We start from the raw sequence: 23,701 nt of genomic DNA on the forward strand, positions 1-23,701 counted from the left end.
ACGTATAAATAAAGGCAAATGCCTTGAAGGAAAGGACAATAAGTCGCACCGCTCCGTTGTTTCACTTTCCTGTATGGCATTTGCTTTATTTATATGTTTTTATATACTATATTATATATATATTTATATATATATATATATATATATACATATCTGTGGATTAATTCATTTCTATATATATATATATATATATATTTACATATATCTATTATATAATATATATTATATATATATATATCTAATATATATATACATACATACACCATTACACATACACACACACACACACACACACATATATATATTTATATTTAAAAGCAACGCCACCAGCAGCATAAAACAAACGGAAGGCAACGGTGAGCCTGTCGATCCATATGCCTGCAGTGTTTGTGCTTGTGCGGTCGTTCCAGGTGTCTCCTCCGTCTGAAGCGGCTCATCATCGGAAGTCAGCACCAGTTCCTCGAGTGTTCTGAACTCTGTGTCCGACACAGTTCATTGGAGCTTAGCAAGAACTGTTGAAAGCATTTGTTTTGGGGTGATGTAGTGTTCCGTTATATATCGTGGAACCGTTAAACATACTTGGTTCAATATGAAGTATGTAATTGGTATTTCATGCCCGGTCGGTATGGTATGTGGCTGGTCGTTAGTTTTAAGTAATTTTGTGTGCTTTTGCTTTTATTGATGGTTGACCTTTTCCGTGGCTTTATTACTTGTGTGTTTTATTAGCATCTTTTAAAATGTGTACTGCGTTGATAACGGAAGCTTCAAGTAAAATATATAAGCATTAAACTACAAATATCGTTTAATATCCAATTCGCCCTACCTCGGGGGATTTTTTTTTAATTGGTAAGTTCATCGTCTCATGTATCAACCAAAAAGTCCCCCTTCGCCTTACACATAGGTATATAAATATGTGATTTCCGGGGCAGAGCGAATTGGATTGTAAACGACATTTGTAGCTTGATGCTTGAATATAAATCACAGTGATGTGATAAATATTCATATATATATATATAATATATATATATATATATATATATATATATATATATGTATGATATATAAAAAAATTTGCATAAAACTACCATTGGATTTTTCCAGAACTTGGACACTAGTCCCTAATTATGGAGGCCATTACTGCATAGGTGAAGGTACTTGGGAAGCAAAACTCAGAGAAAGTCGAAGTCCTCCCATGATAACAATAACACCGAACACTATAAGCTTATCCTCCCGCCCCCTACTGCTTGATTTACCTTACGGTCTAATGTCCCCGCATAATGTTGCTGGAAGTGGCCTTTACGGGAGGCTATTTGTATATTGCTGGGGGCCGTCTGGTGCTGCTCTTCGTGTAACGGCTTCTAGATGCTTATCGTGGCTGGTCTGCTCGTTGTTATTTACTACATAACTTGCCTGGATGACGGAGAAGCTCCTCCAGGGATGTGAAATAATGCAGTTTTTGTGAGGCCTTTCGTGTGTATACGGCTGTGTAGGGAATTCGAAAATGCTTGGGTTTATGAACGAACGAACGTCAAGTGTGGCTGCACTTGTGAGTCGAGGATCAAGGAGTTCAATGTGTATAGTTTAGTTTTCTTCCACGCATCTCTTCCTGTAAGGTGCTGCCAGTAGGATTGTTATTAATAAATTTTTAAACGAAAATGTCATTTAAGAAAATTCCAGCGTTTCCTTAAGTTTTCCCACGCTGAATTGATAGTGTAGAACTTGATCCTATTAAAGGCCATTATTGCAATACTACTATTCAACTATATATATATAATATATATATATATATATATATATATATATATATATATTGTGGTGTATATGCATATGTATTCATTCACGTATGTATGTTTTATGTTATATGTATATATATATATATATAATATATATATATATATATATATATATATATATATATATATATATATATATATATAAAAGAGAGAGAGAGAGAGAGAGAGAGAAGGAAGAGAGAGGAGAGAGAGAGAGAGCGAGAGAGAGATACTAAGCAGGCATAGATGTAAGGATTCTAGAGAGGAAGAATTGAAGCGGAAATGAAACGAACACACTTCTTTTGTTAGGTGCAGTGAGGAGTCTCAAATGAAAAAAGAATATAATGCTGAAGTCTTTTAAGGAATTAACTATAAAAAAAAGGCTTTTAGGTCTTTCCTTTTTCCTTCCTCTCAGCATCATTTGTTCGTCATTTTGTTTGGAGTAAAATATTAGAGAAGAATACTGATTTAAGAAGAATTCTCAGGGAATATTTTAAACATCCCCGTGGGAAAGTAGCGAGGGAAACTGTGTAGGTAAAGGCCTCTGTGGCGCCTTGGCTGGCAAAGAGCCGGATTTGGAACTGAGAATACAAGTTTTGCCACCAGCTGCTCTCTCCTCTCTCTCCTCTCCTCTCTCTCTCTCTCTCTCGTCTCTCTCTCTTCTCTCTCCAATGTAGCTAAATGCTTGTATGTAAATCACGGTGATGTGATAAAAATCATTCATATATATATATATATATATATATATATATATATATATATATATATATATATATATTTTGCATATAACTACCATGGATTTTTCCAGAACTTGGACACTTGTCCCTAATAATGGAGGGCATTACTGCCTAAGTGCATTATAGCATAAAAGATAACATGTCAATATTTATGCAGGAGGTCTCATCTCTTTTCTGCTTTATTTTTATGACCATTTTTAATGCTTTCAAAGGTTCGCACGCAAGGTACCTTATTGTCATCGATATCCTCCTTGATGGAGATCATACAAGAATTGGGAATAAAATACGAATTTGGAAGCCCTGAGTCACATCTCACTGAAATATAGTTGAGCACAGTTTTTAAACTTGAATGAAAATGTCTAGCTTGACGAAAAAAAGTAAATGAAAATGAGAGAATCGAATAAACAAAGATCTGTGTGAAGCGTCATAAGCTTTTTCCATCAAAATCCTTCGTCCTTCTGTTAACTCAGCATTAAATCAAAGTACCTTGTGGGTAGTCGGCTGTAGTGGGTCGCAGTCAGGCTGTAGTAGACTGTGAGATTCATTATCTCAAGAATGTTGCAAGGAATATATATATTTATAGTAATATTACCATATATATATATATATATTTATATATATATATGTGTGTGTGTGTGTGTGTGTGTGTGTGTGTGTGAGTGTGTGTGTGTGTATGTATGTATATGTATTAATATATGTATGTATGAGCCACATTGTGATGGGCGTGGTTTCACCACCGCATCGTACGCTTGGTAAAATTACTGAAACCAGTATTCACTAAACAGGATACGAAATCCACAATAGGTGGAATCGTACCACAGTGGCTTAAAGCAAGGTGTGCAAAACCAATTCAGGGGGTGAAATTAAGCGCTTGAGAAAAATCGCTTAAATTTTAACACATGGACTAAAGGCAGAAGTAGGAGCTGAAATTCGAAATACACAAAAATGAAAGACTCGCAAGCCTTAATTGAACATCAACAAAATACTCTTACACTATTACCAGATAGGACGCAACAAAACCCACACTCAAAAAGAAGGAGGGGGTTCAGAAACAAAGGAGGAGGACAACCACACACACACACCAACACACAAATCAACACATAATATATTAATAATATATATAATTAATATTTATATATATATATATAATATATATAATATACTTTTTAAAACGTCTGCCTTCCGGCGAAGGAAGTGCCAAACTCCACATCTGAGTATACTTAATCAAGGATTTTGGGGGGGGGGGGGTCGGGGACTAGGGACCCAAAAACAGGATTCAGAAGCCGTAATCCAAATAAAATTGCTGGGAAATTTAATATTTAAAAGAGAAGGGTCGACCTTACCTGATCACAGCGAGGTCCCTTGGCTTTGTAACTGAACCAAGGGAAATGATGGAGTCCTGAAAGGATCACAGGTTATTTGAATGATCCAAAAGATCCTTCAAAATATAAAAGGAGGACTGATCAAAAAGGCTGCAACATCCAAGGGCAGGGTATCCAATATATATATATATATATATATATATCCATATATATATATATATATATATATATATATATATATAGTATATATATATATATGGTGTGTGTGATAATCCCAAGCAGCAACTACAACAGGCAGGACAATGACCCCTTCAAGTGATGGCCCAGAAAAGTCTGCCAGCTCTCCAACAAGATCCGCAAAATGCCCCTCTGCCACTGGGGAGGGACCACTAATCCGTAAAAATGTAAAATTCAAAAAACAATTGTTATTACAGGCGCAGACAATTGTAAATAAATTACTGTACAAAGAGTTTAACAATGGTAATACTCAAATAAATCCTACGTACCATAAAGGTCAACATACTGACAATATAAAGAAGCCATGGTGATTATTACAATTACAGATGTATCGGGTAAAAGGGGTTACCTTTGGCAAGTGCAATCAGCCATTGTGGGTGCAGTGCTTCGGCTGATGTTTGCTAGGTCCGGGGGTTGCGCCCAGCTTTCCATCTTCCAATCCACTCTACTACATGAAACGGATTCCAGGGCCTGGGTAAGGGTAAAGGAAACGTGTGTGTAGGTAGCACCCTTCATCTCTGCATACTTTAGGAACAGAAAGGCTGTTTCCCTCGTTGGTGCTATCACCTCGAAGGAAAAAGACATTGGGAAAATATGTAGCAAAAAGGCAAGCGTTGAATCCTGGCAAGAGAGGAATGATATTGGACCATGACACCTTTGTCGATCTAAGCAGTGAATCAGATACTTGATAGCCAGTATGCTGTAGTGGGTCGTTGTATACGACAGAGCTTGCAGGACTATCAACTACATCGCAAAAAATATCTGTGAATTGAGAGTTACACTTGGTACAGTGTTGAAGGTGAAATTTTATAAATTATATGTATATATATATATATATATATATATATATATATATATATATATATATATATATGTGTGTGTGTGTGTGTGTGTGTATGTATATACCTAGTATGTATTTGTGCGTGTAGTCAGAACAGTTTGCGTTCCAGTTCTCACAAAATTAATTGAGGTTGATGGCCCCGTGGCGTCTGCCTTTTCTGTGGGTTACCTTATATGTAGTACTTCACTTCCCTGGCCCCCAGAAGATTTTTTCTTCACAGGACACTGATCCAAAAGGTGTTTAAGTATATGGGGATGAACCTCGGGTATCTCGCTGAATTTATATATATATATATATATATATATATATATATATATATATATATATATATATATATATATATAGTATGTTTTTTTATTTTACAATTATTGATGTGGTTGTACTGGCGTAATGGAGTTGCTCTTTCAGTAATGATGAGCTTGTTTGTGGAAGGAATGATTTATTTTTCTTCTGTTTTTCGACTAAAGGAAAGGAAGACAAAATAACATTACAGGTGCATTGAGAGAGAGAGAGAGAGAGAGAGAGAGAGAGAGAGAGAGAGAGAGAGAGAGAGGTGGCGGGATTATTGATTAAAGCTTCGGAAATTGGGCCAACTGTCCTAGATCCAGGTCCTAAAGTGGGCGAGAATATGAACAGCTCGCGAAGGTACGAAATGCATCCATGTTGCCAGACTGTCGAATTATACTCTCATCTATGTATCCCCCTGGATGCCATTTTTGTGTGTAGAGCATTTCACCTCACCACAGAACACTACAGCGGCTTCTTAATTCACACGAAACACTTCCTTTTTAGAAGTGTTATACACACATGGATCTCAAGTTTTAATATTCCAGAGAATATGACATCTTTCCCTGATTTATGAAGCTGCAAGTGTGAGTTGAAGGATATTGGCACAGACAGCATTGCTGCTCTGTCGGCTTTAGTGACTTGAATAAACATCGCGCTAATCAAGGAAAGCCTCCATATTAGTGATACTGGCAGCGTTTGTACCACGTTTTTTCTATTTATCGATTGTCAGGGTTTGACTTCTTATATGCACCTCTGTATTTAGTAGTAACGGTTCATGTAGAGTACATGAATACAATAAATTGTAAAGTATTTTATTATTCAGTCACCTTACTGGTTCTATTTATATACATCAAAGTCTATAATACATCAACAACGAAGTGTATCTCTCTTTCTTTGTCATCATCGTCATGTTATTACTATTATTATAGACCCCTTAGGAGAGGTAGCACCGTCAGTGCACCTCACGTGGTGCACTGCAGGCATTACTTACGGTTCTTTGCAGCGACCCTTCGACCCTTATCGGCAATCTCTCTCATTCATTTTACTCTATCTCCGTTCATATTCTCTTATTTCCATCTGATATTCCACCCTCTAACAACTGTTTCATAGTGCAACTGCTTTGAGGTTTTCCTTCCGTTACACCTGTCAAACCTTTTACGCTGAATTTCCCTTTCAGCGCAGAATGACATCATAGGTCCCAGCGCTTGGCATTTGGCCTAAGTTCTATATTCCAATTCCAACTTGTAATTTAGAAGCCACAGTAGACATATCTGGCAAAGGAACTGACAAAAAATAAGATCTCCATAATAATAATAATGTAATAAACAGTGCCAGCACAATTTATCATAATGAAAGTAACGATGTAGCCTAATCACAATATTATGCAATCTAATTTCCATTCATTAGTAACTCAGTAGTCAACTAATAAAGAACTCCAAATTAAACATTAGACTTCCCTTCATCCAGCCCGAGGCCAATTCTCCACAATCCCTTGCAAAAGTAGTCTATACAGAATGAGGGGACATTGGTCTGGGCGAACGGACGATAGGTCACGTCTTAAAAATAGTGACTTGACGTTTGACCCTCTCTGAAGCTGAAGATTTGTTACTAAATTGGTACACTGTTGGAAAATTGCGGTAAGAATATCAACCAAGATATGAACTTGTGCTCTTTATTCACAGTATTTTTACGCTGTCTTTATAAAACTTAGCAACGTTAACCATATCATGTAAAAGTGAAGACGGCACTGTCGTTAGTAAACTTAGCAACATTAAACATAATCACGTAAAAGTGAAGACGGCACTGTCGTTAGTAAACTTAGCAACATTAAACATAATCACGTAAAAGTGAAGACGACCTCTTGAGACTCAGTTTCAAATGGAAGCTGATGGAAGTTGACCAGAAGAAAAACCTTCCGATGGGATCGAAATGCTACTAGAATCACTAAAACGAAAAAGCCACTGCAAGCAATTGTCTGTCCCTGCTGATATTTTCACAGCCATTCTCTTGACTAATTTCTTTTTACTTTGGTTATCAAGTTTTAGACTTGAGTTCGTTCTTCTATATATTCTTGCTTTTGTTTGCATCTTTATATTTATTAATTTATGTTGCATTTGGCTGAAAATTTAGAACAAGTTTGTGCGATATTAATTTCTCTCTCTCTCTCTCTCTCTCTCTCTCTCTCTCTCTCTCTCCTCTCTCTCTCTCTCTCTCTCTCGCATACTCGGAATCGCGTGGCGCTTCCCAATTTTTCCATCAGCATCCCTGGATTTATGTCATCCTGGAAATAAATGGTGCAGATTTCGAGTTGTTGCACGACCAAGGCTATAATAAATATCGAAAATGAAGCCGGAAGAGAATTGAATCACAAACCGCAAAGGTTCTGTTTTGCGTCCAATTTTGATGAGTAATTCTGAAGCTCTATTGGGTATTTGTTTTCATGTCAGATTCAGCTGCGCTCGAAAATCTGTATTTGGTTGGAGAATTTCATATCCGATTGCATTCGACGGTGAAATATGAAGTTTCCTCTGGTATATTGTTACCTGCCCTTCACTTTTCTTCCGCTTTTTTTTTTTTTTGCGCGCGCTCAGGTAGGGGATGTGGGACATTTGACATTTATTTGAATGACGAGCAACTTTGACAACGAAAATTCATTTTTTGATATAAGCTTGAATGCTTTTGGAATATTTTTATTCAATTGTTTTTGTTGATTTTGTCATACTGTGAAATGGTTAGATAATGTTATGCTTGGAAGAGTTCTTGTTTGTATGGTTGTCTCTCTCGTTACCTCACATTCGTCTTGTCTTTATCCTGAAAACTTCGCTTGTTTATTGTTCCGGACGAGTTTCATTCTTGTACATGATGTCGATTCATTGATTTCTGTCCATGTCTACAAGAAAATAACCCGGGGAAGGTGAGTTCCTCGTTGGACGAGTCGGCAAGGTACTCGACCACCTATCGGAGGGTCCTGGTTCGATTCCCCACTCTGCCAACGAGGAACCAGAGGAATTTATTTCTGGTGATAGAAATTAATTTCTCGATGTGGTTCGGATCCTACAATAAGCTGTAGGTCCCGATGCCAAGTAATCAATTGGTTCATAGTCACATAAAGATATATTGTCCTTCTTGCCAGCCTTAGGAGAGCTTTTAATCAGCTCGGTGGTCTGGTAAAACTAAGGTATACTTAACTATTTTTTAAACCCTGGCGAGGTGGGGGCGGCCCGGATAGTGCCGACAGTGGGCATTACTTAAGGCTCTTGGCAGCGTCCCTTCGGAAAGTAGCTGCAACCCCCTTTCATTCCTTTACTGTACCTCCGTTCGTAATTTCTTCCGTCTTACTTTCCACTCTCTCTTAACAATTGTTTCATTGTGCAACTGCCAGGCTTTTCTCCTATTCCACCTTTCAAACCTTTTGTGTCAGTTTATGTTTCATCGCTGAATGACCTGATAGATCCCAGCGCTAGACCTTTGGCCTAAATTTCATATTCTATTCAAATACTGCAATAAGATTATTTCTTAACCGGGACACCCCAGTAAACACGCACCTTCCCTCTGTTGAATCTTCGTCATTATCCTTGACGCTTAGAGAAATCGCATGCGAAGCCAGATTTATATTCCGATTTACAATAACTTGAGCCTTTGAGCAGGACCTTAATAATGGCGTTTTGGCGTTGCCCTATCGTATTGCGTTTGTTGCGGCGGAAGGCCGTTTGAAGTTCAGTTTTATTCATTTCACTTTTGTTCGGTGTTGTGCTCTCAGTCTTGCTTCCTTTTTTAAAGTTTCCAGGTCAATGTGAATTAGGCACGAAAGGTTTTGTTGTGGACTATTGCTCCTTCACTGATGTTGCATATATGAAAATGTGCGCGTTCAAGATTTTGAAGGAATTCAACACTTTTTTTTTTTTTTTTTTACTTTTTTTTTTTTTTTTTTCTTTCTTTTTCACTGAATTAATAGGGCTGCCAGTAACACACCATAATGATGTATTATTGGCGAAAGCTTGATATTGAAGTTCGTGACAACTTGACCGAGGAAGTGAATTACTTTTCGATTTTTTTTATCATGCATAATCAAACAGTTGTTGCCTGGTAGTGTATTCCCACCTATTAGACACCTGGATTAACACTGTACTGTGTTTGTGTATGTTTGTCATTTTGCCTTTTGCCTACATTATCGGTTGAATCTTCTTAGGCGGGTGTTCGTTTGTTTCATCACATTGTGTGATCAAGAATGATACGCATTTGTTTCTGCTGCGCTGGTCAGGTTTGAAGGCTGTTGAGTAAAAATGTCCATTTTCTGATTGACTTTCCCTCTTTACTTGACGACCGTATGTTCAGCCACTGTCAACTGATTGAGGTTGCAGACTTCTGCAAAGTAATTTTAATGTTATGACTAGCCCTACAAAATCATAAGATTTGGAACGCAGCTCTTGACTGTCGGCCCAATATGTATTATATGGTGAAAAATGTGTAACAAACCTGTGTAAATGACAAGGTTTGGGTTCCTCTTATTGGCCGTGTTCTCTTTTACTGGCTAAAATTTAGTTATTCTTGCAAGGCAGAGATGCAATCTCTTCTTGTGTATAAAGTCACACCTATCTTCGTTCTAATTTTTTGTGTGGGGGGGAGGGGCCGTGGCCAAACCTACGAAAGGAGAGTAGTTAACCCTTTCCATTAGCCTTTGCTCTTAATTAAATGGATTATTGGTTGCTCTCTTTGTCTTGGATTTTCTTTGACGTGAATCTCTCTCTCTCTCTCTCTCTCTCTCTCTCTCTCTCTCTCTCTCTCTCTCTCTCTCTCTCTCTCAATTACTGAGGACATCGATATTAATGTCTCTGAACCTAGCTAGTAGGTGTAACTTGCCGGTGAACGCTATCACCGAGGAGTAAACTTTCCTTGTAGGGAGATAATACTGTTCTTAGTGAGGTTTCTTAGTTCCTTATTGACTAGTGGGTTACGTGATCCCCTACCGATTCGGTAGTCCCGAGTTCGATTTCCCGCTCTGCCAACGTGGAACTGAGGAATTTGTTTCTGGTGATTAGAAATTCATTTCTCTAAAACATGTGGTTCGTATCCCACAAAAAGCTGTAGGTCCCGTTGCTAGGTAACCAGTTGGTTCCCAGCCACGTAAAAATATCTAATCCTTAGGGCCAGCCCTAGGAGAGCTGTTAACCAGCTAAGTGGTCTGGTTAAACTAAGATATACTTAACTTAGTAAGGTTTCTTTTTTCTTGAAATAACACTTTCTGTCGGAACTATGCCTGTAAGTTGTGTTTGTTTTCCCATTTTCCTCTAAATTTACTTAGTGAAAGGTCGTCGATTTTATGTAAACTTCTGTGGCTACTGCTACGTTTTGCAGAAATAGATCGTAACCTCTACAGCTTCATGTGTGATCAAGAGAGCGTCGTAGTTTTAACTAAGATTGCTTGTTCTAAATTTTCGTTAAAAAAAGAAGAAAAAAAAAACTGCTATCATTGAAATGACAAGGAAGTCTAATTGTTTATTGTAGCGGATTGGTGATAAGTGAAGGCTATATGGTTTGAGGATGAACTCCAGTAAAACGAAAATTTGATTCTCCATCCCATCCTCCTCTTCGGGTGGATGGGACTCTGCTCGATGAGTCTGAACCTTTAACTATACTTAGTGTAACTTTTGACTAGCATCTAGCGTCTGTTACTTTTGAGAGACATCTAATGGAAGGGTCAGCAAAAGCCTCCCGGTAGTTGGGTGTTGTACGTAGTTTCATATATTTCTAGCAGCTATAAAATAGGTGCAACATGATTTGGGTTATTTGTCCTTCCTTTATTAGAATACTGTTCTCCTGTGTGGATGTCTGCTCCTGCCTTCGCCCTTAGAGTGGTCCATGGTGGTAGGTTTCTGTTTCGTTGCATTAGCAGTTAAAACTTGAACCATAGGCGGATGGTCTCTTGTTTGTCAATTTTTCATAAGTTGTTTTTGAACAGAGATCTTTCACATTCACCGTAGATCCCTGATCCTCCTTTCCTGCCGAGAGCGAACAGATTTGCTGAATGGCAGCACCAATATGCAGCAAATGCGCCTCACTGTTGAACTTCTCGGTTCCAGAAGTCCATTATTCCTCTCTGAGGAGGTTGAGCCGCTGGAACCTCAAAAGTTCGAACGAATATGCATCGCATTATTTCCCTAGAGCAATTCTCCATATATTTTTTAATTAGCCTTCATTTTAATGTATTTATTTATGAATTCGTTTTTTTTGTCTTAAGAACTGATGTTTTCTCTCTGTTTATCTTGTTGCCGTCTGTTACTTCTTTCAAAAGAGCCCCATATTCTTTGGAAGCTTGTACTTCAAGAAGGTGGCCTCTGTAAGCTTGTTCCACATGAATGGGGTTCATCTTCAGAATAATAATAATAATAATAATAATAATAATAATAATAATAATAATAATAATTATTATTATTATTATTATTATTATTATTATTATTATTATTATTATTATTATTATTATTATTAATTATTATTATTATCATCCAGTGGTAGAAGCATGTTCAGTGTCAACTCTTGCCACCATCACTTTCTATTAGGTTAAGTAGGGGTCGAATACTTAAAAAATATTATATAGATACACACACACACACACAGACACAGACACACACAACACACACACACACACACACACACAACACACATATATATATATATATATATATATATATATATATATATATTATGAAGCGTTGCTCAGTGCTTTGGCGCCATGCGGTCTGCGTATTTTTGAAGAAACCGTTTCACAATCGGGTGGTCTTTTTGCTAAACATCCAGTATATTTATCTGAAAGTTTTGCAGATGTATTGTCAGGTTTATTTTAATCCCTTTAGTAGTGATTCTCTCTCTCTCTCTCTCTCTCTCTCTCTCTCTCTCTCTCTCTCTCTCTATATATATATATATATATATATATATATATATATATATATATATATATATATATGTATATAAAATGTATGAATTTTATCACATCATCTTGATTCATTTACAAACATTAAACTACAAATGTCGTCCTTTAATGTCTAATTCGCTCTACCTCGGAATATTATATTTCCATGCATGTTGGTGCGAGTCCTTGAGCTGACGAATTTCTTATCAACTAAAAAAATTCCCCTTCGGTTAACATATGTGAAAAATATATTAATTCCTCAGTAGAGCGAATTAGACATTACAGGAGACATTTTGTCCCTTAATGCTTATATATATATATATATATATATATATATATATATATATATATACACATATACATATACATATACATAGACTTCCTTGACGTCACATCTTAGATAAGAGGGAAGCCTGAAAGTTAGAATGCTGAGCCTCGTGATGGTGGTGTAACGGGGAAGTGTAGCATTTAGGAAATGTTTTTGAGAAATAATGTGTCAATGATAACTTTATTTAAGCAGTCACACGTGAACAGTCATACTCTATATAGACACACACACACACACACACACACACACACACACACACACACACACACACACACACATATATATATATATATATATATATATATATATATATATATATATATATATATTTATATACATAGTATAGATTTCTGACTCACATTGGGACCGAACTCTGGTCTTTCAAGTGAGAATCCAGCGGTCGTTAGCTATTCCTGCACAGAGGATATATATATATATATATATATATATATATATATATATATATATATATATATATATATATATATATAAAATTATAATATATATATGTGTATAATATATATACACATTTATATTTTATATACACACAAGTGCCGTAGCTGGAGCTCAAAGAAAGGAAAGGCATCTCATCCTTTAACAGTTTATTTCGATGCCGACGTTTCGAGACGGATCCAAGTCCTGTACTTATAATTATTTTGCCTTTGAAAGTACTTTTTAATTTTTAACTTTTTAGTTTATTGAGAGCTGTTGCCATTACATTTTTAATATAAATTAAGATTTCTTTACAAGGAACCTTTCAATCTTGTAGTTACTCAGATTTTTTTTCCCCGTCCTGAAGTGCAGATTAGAATCAGTAGAAGAGAAAAATTGGTTCTTAGTGAATCACTCTTAATGAGTCCGAATAACATGTTAGCTTTTCTGCTGTGATGAAAGAGGACCCGTCATACTTACCTGATGAGTCAGTGTGTAACAGTGTGTAAGTCTGTCTGTCTGTGTGTGCGGACTCATCCGTCACACTCTGCCATCAGTTCTACACTCCTGCACTGTTCCTAATGACTTAATTACATCCTGCAGGATTCAGAGAGTTTCGGTGGGGTTAGGGTTCCTTTTCCTCCTCTGTTTTTTTTTTTCCGTTCTGTCTTTGTTGCGTGATGTTTCGCATTTTGCGATAAGGACTGAAAGTCGCGTCCGACTTCCTTGAGGCCGCTCACCCAAAATGGAGCTCGGACTTTGATCTCGGCTTTTGTGGCTAGTGTGGTACACGTAAGATCATTAGCCCCTTAAAAAAACAAATTATACACGGGTATATTTCTGTAACAAAACCTGAAAGATTCTTCATTCACATCTAAACTTTTCTTCAGTTGATATCCTCTCCGCACTTGATTTCTAGCAGGGTATATGGTGTGTATGTGTATGTATAATATACACATATATGTGTGTGTATATATAGATTGTGCTTGTAACTTCTATTATTTTAAGACACAATCAAGGTTATTGTATTTTTTCTTATCTTCAAGGCAAAAACTGGAGAAAATTACGAAAAATTTTATATTAGTTTATATATATATATATATATATATATATATATATATATATATATAAAATGTGTGCGTGTGTGTGTATGTTATGTATGTATATATATAAATATGTATATGCGTCTGTGTACCTTCGCCGAATTCCACTTACATTTGTCTTACTAAGACAATTAAATTGTAATAAGCTCATCAGTATTGATCGTTCTCTAACTCACGGAAGGAGCATTGAAGTTTATACTTAAATGTCAATTTTCCTTTCGTGTAAAATTCAATGAGACTTCCTCTTTGATGACAGTGAATGAGCAACGAATTGCCATAATCAATGTGATGAGTTAAGTGACCGTAACATCATCTACTTTCGTTAGATTGGATTGGTTCTAACGCAGCAGAGCGTTTTTGAACCGAGGAAATATAGTATATAGAGCGTTGTTATTGTGTAATGAGCCATATGCAGAATTTAGATATATTAGCATTTTTTGTGTTGTATAGATTTGTGTATATGTTTATATTTATATTTATATTTAAGAATCCGTTTTCTTCTCCAGTGTGCCTATAGATGTTATCATTGCAGGGAAGATTGCAAAGAGACATCCAGCTATCATTTGTGGCTTCTTTTGGAATATTTTCTCGTCCTGAAAAAGTAAATCATGTCATGGTGATTTTTTTCCCCACGACATTTTTTTAAGATTGTTTTTTTCTGTGATGGTAGTGTTTTTACCCGTGATCATATATGGATAGTATACGTCAAGGGGAATTTGTGCTTTGCTTTTATAATTAACATATTGTATTAAATATTTTATTTCTTCGAAAATATTGTAAAAATTGTATTGCTCTTTATAAATTTTGTGAAAGATGCAGGGAGTACGAACGTCATCAATACACACACACACACACACATATATATGTGTGTGTGTATATATATATAATATATATATATTATATTATATATATCTATATATCTATACCTGGGTTTAGGTTAACCAAAAGTTTTTGTTTATCCACCTGTGCAGTGTGCAGTCACAAGCAATTTATTTTACTGCAAGCGTTTATGTTAATGAAATTTGTATCAATTCTGTCTTCAAGTTTTTGTGTCATGAACAGTAGAACTACTGTAGTGATTATGACCATTGAATATTTTATTTTTTCTTCAGGTATTAAATCTCATGTCTTGCTTTTTGTGTGTGTACGTGCGATGTGATAGTGCTACTGACAGCGGAATTCCTTACGTATTTTGTTAAATGAAAAAGTTCTATCTCAATTGAATTTTCCCCCAAAATTTGACATTATTTGTACACTGTTATGCTCGTTGAAATTATAATTGAGTGAAAATGCTGGAACCGATTGTAAAGTTGAGAAGGAAGCAATTCGTTTCGCATATCTGTTATTCAACTCTGCTCATGTTTGTGAAAGTGTTAAGTTTTGTGTTCTGATTTTTTATTTAACTGAAAAAAAAAATAGTGAATATCAGTAAGCTAATTGTCTTGAATATTTTTTGATAGGAATAAATTTGTGTGCAAATTGTCATGTTATGAAAAATGTTGTAAAGGATTTTGAAATCGAGTGGTGAATATGATCTCCTCTGTGAGATTCGCGAAATTTTCATGGTAATGATCTTGTGATGTTGTCTATCGAAAGAATTAAGTGATTAATACGAACTGAGCCTAGTATAGAGAGCGTCCTCTAATTGTGGAAACGGCGACTGGCTCTGCTTCACGAAAAGATGACGCTGTTAATGGCAGACGACCTCTAGTAGATTTTCTGGGACCTTTAGATTCTCTTGGACACTTGCTGAAGGATACTCACCGGAAACTGTCAGGATGTTGAGGTCCTACAGTCTTGACTTGTCCTTCATCCGACGGGTCAAGAGGAAGAAGCGGAGGACAATATGGTAAGATTCTGTCATCTCAATAAAAAAAAAAGGAAAATTTTTCATTCTTTTGGACTTAAGAGCTTTCCATTTCATTTTCTAATTTATACTCCCTTTCCCTTCATATTATTCTCTCTCTCTCTCTCTCTCTCTCTCTCCAGTTCCCCTAATTGGTCCCCTTCTCTTTACTTGATATCTTCAGTTTTCTTTTTCATATTTCACTCGCTCGTGAGTTTTGTGTTAATCTTTTATGAAGGTTGAAGTATCTGGCAATTATCATCTGACTTTGTAGAGTATATGTAGTATTTTCTTTTTTTATTGAAGTCCATTAACAGTATGTATATATACTTATATATATATATTATACGATATATATATGTCTGTAATATTACATACAATAGCCATACAATACATTACATATATATCATCTGTGGTGTGTGTTGTTTGTGGTGTGTTATTTAATAAGATATAGAGTTAACTGTTTAATGACTTCAATGAAAAAATAAAACGAACGTACAAATTACCCTCCACAAATTCAGATCATAATAGGCAGATACTTCAACCTTCATAAAATATATATATATATATATATATATATATACATGCATATATATACATATATATCTATACATATATACAGCATACATATATCATAATTAATACATATATATCTATACACAAATTATATATACACATACACACACACACACACACACACACACATATATATATATATATATCTTATATATATATATATATATATATATATATATATATATATATATATATACTATAAAGTAGGATACACGTAAGACATTTTCTTTACAAGTGTTAGAAGGGCATGTTTGTTGTATTCTTTTTACGATGCGTAACCCATCCCCATGATTGCATGAAGAAAAAGCACAGGAGGAATCAGAAATTCAGTATCTTCCAGTAAGTACATACGGTGCACTCCAACACATTGCACGCGAAACTCAGGTATTGCTGGACGTTGTGAAGAAGAAGAAGAAGAAGAAGACTTGTGCGATCTCAGCTAGAGAGGAGAGTTTTGGATGGGGGAGGAGGGGGGTAGGGGGGGGCAGGATCTCTGCGGCCGGATTGTGGTTCCTGGGTTGATACCCAAGATGTGGAGAGGCATCAGCGTCCAAGTCATCTCATTGACACATCCCATCCTGTCATGTGATGAGATACGCTCTGGCGTTTGCGTAACCTAGTTGTACCTCATTGGAAGACAGGTTTTATAGTTTTCATCTAATGTTGATATTTTTATGGAGAACCATCCTGTACTTCGTTCTACAAATGTTGTTTCTCATGCATTCATGTTTTGTGGTTCTCTGCTAGAGTGAGTTTGCAGCTTTGCTGATTATTCAAAAAAAAATTTCTCATACGTTCAGACTTCGTATTTCTCAGTGAGAAGGAAGTTTCCAGCTCTATTAGAGAGAGAGAGAGAGAGAGAGAGAGAGAGAGAGAGAGAGAGAGAGAGAGAGAGAGGAGAGAGAGAGAGAGATGCAACACCTCATCATCAGGCATCTAAATAATAGTATACAAATACAATTTAAAAAATATCACTAAAATACAATAAAATTAAACACATCAGAATTAACCACCAAGAATAGAAATTGGACGGTACCGTTTAATATATAAGAGCAAGTTTCAAGAGACGAATAAAGGCAAATACAAAGATAGTTACAAAATATAGACAGAATTTAAAACAAAGCAACTCGACTGCCTGGTCATTAGTACAGAATGATGGTTTTTCTCTGATGGTGTATAATGTTTCAGTTGTGGTTAGCTCCACATCACTAGACCGACTGGCTAACAGAGAAAAAGAATCCACACTCAGAGGATGGTCATGTTGATGGGAATGCTCACGAATGGCACTAAATGCTTGTTTGTTAAGTGGCCTGTTTGTTTTAAGGCACGGACCCGAAACTGGCGTTTTGATTTTCCAATATAAGTTTCATTACAGCAACAACAAGTATACTTTTAGGCTACAGGTGACTGCAGTTCTGTGGGCACCTCGTCTTTAAACTTGAAAAACTTGTGCACTATATTTTTAGGCTTGAATCTGACTCGGAGACTGTCTTGTAGGTAAAATCCAGTAGTAATTCAGATAATCCCTTTCTCAAGGAAAAACTGCTTTTACTCATGCATGGCAAGCAAATAAAAGATACGTAGTAACTTAGTTTACTGTCACTTTGGTAAGACGTTGACTTAGTTTTTGGAGTTGTTTACCATTGAATGCGTCAATGAATTCAACACCCATTATGAAAAAGAATATCCTTGATCTTTGCTACAAGAAAATTCAAAATATAAGCTAGAATAATCGGAACAAATCTGGAATGTCTGTCACTCAAGTATTCACGAATTTTTTCTGAAAATCAATGGGTGTAAATGATGAAAATTTGGTGAGATTCCTGTGGAAGTAGGCTTTGAAACTCACCATCTTTACGGCTTTTGAGAACATCCAGAAAGGCCAGCTTTCCATTAGTCTCTGTTTCTGACGGAAATGTAATATTTTCTTACTTCGAGCTTAAGTACTCTACATAGAAACAAAGGAGTGTGAGTGGTAGATCGGAAATATTATGTATATAAAAAGTGTCATCTCCATAGCGTCTTTACAAAAGTCGTTTGAAAGATACAGGGCATTCTTTTAACCATCTAACCCCATGATATGTAAGAAAGGCATTAGCTAACGTTGGGCCCAGTGGTTTTCCCTAGGCCGGTCAATCAGAACAAACAGACCACTTAACAAACAAGCCATTAGCATTCCCAACAGCATGTCCATATTAGGCATCGGTCTAGTGTCGTGGAGCTACCCACAACTGAAACATTAGGCACCATCAGAGAAAACCATCACTCTGTAGCAATGATCAATCAGTCGCGTTGCTTTGTGCTTAATCCTGTGTGTATCGTATGTAACTATCCTTGTATTGGCCTTTATTTCTCTCTTGACTCTTATTCTTATACATTTTATATCTTATACATTCTAATTCTTGGTAGTTAGTTCTGATGTGTTTGATTCTATTTTATTTTAGGTTTTTTTAATTTTTAACTGTTTTTGTTTATTATTTATTAGATGCGTGATGATGGGGTATGTTAAAACCTCGAAACTAGTCGCAATCAAGAATCTTTACTCAAGTACTGGTCTATAGGTATGTGTGTGTGTGTGTGTGTTTATACGTGTGTCTATGTCTAGATGTGTCACTGCGCAGAGGGTTAATATAAGGTTTATCTGAGTACGAATTCTACAACGACCATTGTGTTGTTGTTTTTTCATTGCAGACAACCCGATACTTAAAACGGCTTATGTTGTAAGAAGGATATACACATATATATATATATATATATATATATAGATAATATATATATATATATATATATATATATATATATATATATATATATATATATATATATATATATATCTATATATATATATATATATATATATATATATATTATATATTATATATATCTATATAATATATATATATATATATATATATATTATATATTATATATAGATATATATATATATATATATATATAATATATATAGATATATATATATATATATTGTGTGTGTGTGTGTAGGAAATAGCCTGTAGCAAGAGCCATGCAAATGTTATTTCAAAGCAAATAATTTAAAATGCACGTAGGGAATGTCGAGGGACAACTCTATATGGAATTTGAATCTAGTTGCTGAATGAGAGAGAGGAGAGATTAAAGAAAAAGATAGAAGAAATGAAAGGAATGGCCAAAAAAAGTAGTATAAACAGAGAGAGAGAGAGTGAAAGGCTGAAATAGTGAGATGTGTAGGGATGTGACAGTGTTGTGAAAACAGGTATAAGTGAAAATCTTTATCTTATGTTTCCATGAGGTCTGGTCCTGGTTAAGAGAAAAAGTGGGGATATGCCAATGAAGAGCTTTTATAATTTGGAAGACCTACGAAGATGGAGGAAAGAGAAAACCCGGAGAGTGCTGGGCAATGGGTTGCTAGAAGTATTATAGCGAGAATTTTTTGGATGCAAGTATGTCTTACCTTTGAAGTGGTTGTGAACATGTGTAATATATTATATGATAATGTTAATGAAACCGCAGTTTTAATTTTACAAGGAGCCAATTAAAGAAATATCGTTTAATTGGTTTTACATCCTGTAAGAGCATTATTACACAATTTACATGCAAGGTGTATGTGATTCCATGACATTGAAGACACCAAATATATTATCATGGCATTTCCTTTTCTTTGTTTATGACTTTGATATTGCAGGGTTCTTTGTTTGTCAGGAGCAATCTCATCGGGGTCACAACAGGCCCACCTTACCCCTAGTCCTCCACCCATTTCAGTTGTAGCAAAGCCAGGCTGAGGACATCGGTACAGCAAAAGCAAGAAGCTTGTCAGTTTGAATTACATTTTAGAATTCCATTACCTGTAAGACTGCTTAACAACAAGAACTCAATCCCCGACACCACTCCCCCGCCCCTCGAAAAAATATATATGCTTATATTAGTTTAGTCAAGATTAGAGGGTGTTAATATGGGAGAGAGAGAGAGAGGAGCTAAGGTGTCTGACATTTCAACACGTTCACTAAGTTTTGGGTATGTTCAATGAAGTGCTGCTGCGCTTCTCTTTATAGCTTCCTATTATATTATTGGTAAGAAACGCACTGCAACAGATACTATAAACTTGGCTTACGTGATAAGGTAAAAATATCCTGTTATGATGTTCGTGATTCTTTCCAATACCAATATAACTTAAATTTTTATCAATTTTAAGTATTGCGTAATGAATATGATAGATATATAATAACAGACACGGTGGTAAGATAACGCCTTAGACGAAAGTTAAATGGAATCTTAATAAACAAACCTATATTAAAAGTGAGACAGTGTTCTTAGTTACAGCGATATAACCTGCTCAGATTTCTTATTTCTTTTCTTTTACTCCGTGTGTGTGTGTGTGTGTGTGTCTTCAACCATACCTAATGACTCCTCCCACTGAAAGAATTCCAGAGCTTATTGGTGGAACTCTTGCTAAGAGAGGAAAAGTCCTCCCCCCATCCCCCTCAGTAAACACTGTTACAATATAATTTTTCAAGTCCCTGAAGAAGGTGTACCAGGGAAACCTGTGTCCAACTGTACCTTGGAGCAGAGGTGGCCAAACAGTTCGTTCGCGGCCAATTTTTACTCTTTCTATCAAGGCTCCGTTTTCCAAGGGATAGATCAGTTTGCGGATATATATATATAATTATATATATATATATATATATATATATATATATATATATATATAATGTATATATATATATATATATATATATAATATATATATATATAGTAAGGCAATTGTACTCATGTTTTATCGTACTATGGCGCTATTTGAACATTTTTTCCCACGTAATATTATGTCCTTATGTAGTATGGTAGATCGTAAAAGGGTTTCAGTCTTAGTGTAGATCTCGGAGTCCAGAAATCTGGCTGCCCCTGCCTTGGAGTATGGACACTGTATTGAGGCAAATGCTAATGAAATTCTGATTGTTCTGTCAGGGACAAAATTTGATCTTATTAGAGATATGTTATTGTCAAGCAGAGCACTCTAGTCGTCCAGATGATGTTACGCTTGATCATGTATGTTTCTGTTTTCATTCAGTATAGAATGTTGCATTGGTTGTTTTAAATTTCTTTTTATTTTTGAGTTTTGGGAGAGTTTCCATGCATATCATTGGCAGAATAAATTGACGTTGTACTGCTTAAAGAAAGCATGTTAATTCTTGCTCGTGTGTATATATACTATATATATATATATATATATATATATATATATATATATATATATATATGTATGTATGTATGTATGTATGTATGTATGTATGTATGTATGGTATGTATATATATATATATATATATATACTATATATATTATATATATATGTGTGTGTGTGTGTGTGTGTGTGTATATATGTATACTCTTTTTTTTGCTGATCATTCGCAATTTTTCCATATCTGTTATATGAGTTTCTGTTTTATATTCAGTTAAGAATGTTAAATTATCAGCGTTTAAATCATTCATTCATTTTTTTTAAGATTGCATGCAAATCATTGTCAGAATAAAGTGACATTGTAGTGCTTAAAGAAAGCATGTTATTTCTTGCTTATAGAATTTTTTTTATTTAATTATAATTTTTATATGACCATTCGCAATGTTTCCATATCTGATTTATCGGCCACTGTTTTATGAAACTGTCAAAGACGATGATAAATATGATCAGCCACACGTGAGCTCTTATTTTTCTTTCTGTCTCCAGGGTTTGGTTCCCTGCCACATGTTTTTGTTGAGCGGTTCGATGTAATCCATTATCACGAACACTTGATTTCGATGGTTATTTTCCATTCTCTGTGTCGTTAAATTGGGGAATTTAATCACCATACAGGTATTAACACGGCCAGCAAATGGAATTTTCATACAGTAATTATGGGGTAAACTGTTCACGAGTAATTTATATTTTAGGATGGGCCATCAGAAGGGCGGCGTTAGTATCCCCTCCGCTCCCCTCTCCCCCCTCCCCCCCCCCCCCCCCCTCTTTTTTTCCATTGGGCTTAAACCCATGCAGTAATGTAATACCGTGAGGATGCTAGCACGCACGTTTGTGTGTGTATGTGTGTTTATATGTGTTAGGTAGCCGGTTAGAAATGGTTGTTTGCATGGGTTTTGAATCCAGGTAAAAAGTCGCGGGAAAAAAGTCACAGAAAAAAAGCCACATTAATCTTTCTTAAATAGTGACCCCTAAGGTTTTAACCCCCTATGTATCCATGTACCGTCCACCTTTGCGGCGTGTTTAGTACAAGGACGTTGGGGATTTTATTTTTACACTCGATATGTATCCACCTTTATGTCGTGTTCAGTACAAACCCATTGGGCATCACCGTAAAAACATAAAAAAAAGAATGTAAATATCATAAAGATAATAACCCCCCAAGAAATATTGTTTGTGAAATCTCCCTGTGACTTTATTACCGTCCACCGTAAATTAATGTGACCTTTTTTTCCTGTGACTTTCTTAGGCAAAATTGTTACTTTCTCTCTTGTGACTATTTCTGGCCACTCGGTTTACAGATGTGCAAATGCTATTTACATTATGATGAAACCCATTTATATACGATGCCTTTTCATCCTATTTCAAATTTACGAGGACACCTGTATGTGGAGTTGTAATTATATCCCCCTCATATCTTTCATCTTTGAAGGTTCTGTTTTGATTATGTGGCTTAGTCATTATTTATCTCTTCGAAAGTGAACACAGGGCGTAATATGAAATAAGGACGGTGACAAGCATTTGGTATTCACTGTATGATTTATTTGAGAAATGGAAAATAGTCAAAGCTAGAATATAAAGATTTTATCTTTACTGTTAGGAAGTGTTCAGAAGTATATATGCCCTTGTTTACATAATAAAGACTGCTATTTAAAAAAATAATGAAAAACTAGAAGGGACAGGATTATTAATTTCATCGCGAATCGTGTTAGTATTGTAAGATGTGCTACATTAATGTTTAAGGTTGAACTTCCCTCAACATAGGGTTGAGTGTGATCACGTTTTCGTTGAATCAGGGTACAGTCATTGGTTTGGGTTTTGCATGAAACAGAATTACTATGGAGATGTTATTGAAGCAGTTTTTTTTCCTTGGCGCTAGATGATAAAGTTTTTTCTATGTGACTGCCACTTCCAATTATATTTTAATCAACGATTTAAAAAAGATGAAATGGCAATTGCCAATATATTTATGTAGCTTATTATGGAGTCATTTTCACGAACATTTCTCTTCATTCAGATCCCATACAGTGTGGAATTCATTTAATGTCTTTGCTACCAAGAAACAAGTATGATTTGTGACTTTGTTC

General features: G+C 35.5%; 1 protein-coding gene across 1 annotated transcript in view; it reads left to right on the plus strand.

The window, feature by feature from the left end:
- The window catches only part of LOC135221927 (GTPase-activating protein CdGAPr-like), a 746,105-nt gene that overhangs the window by 38,000 nt on the left and 684,404 nt on the right, over positions 1-23,701 (plus strand). The window contains 1 exon segment of the mRNA XM_064259951.1: positions 15,428-15,816. Within this exon segment, the coding sequence (XP_064116021.1) occupies positions 15,746-15,816 (71 nt within the window). The 5' untranslated portion in view covers positions 15,428-15,745.

This window comes from Macrobrachium nipponense, chromosome 3, assembly GCF_015104395.2.
Source record: "Macrobrachium nipponense isolate FS-2020 chromosome 3, ASM1510439v2, whole genome shotgun sequence".
In the NCBI taxonomy this organism is placed as follows: Eukaryota; Metazoa; Arthropoda; class Malacostraca; order Decapoda; family Palaemonidae; genus Macrobrachium; species Macrobrachium nipponense.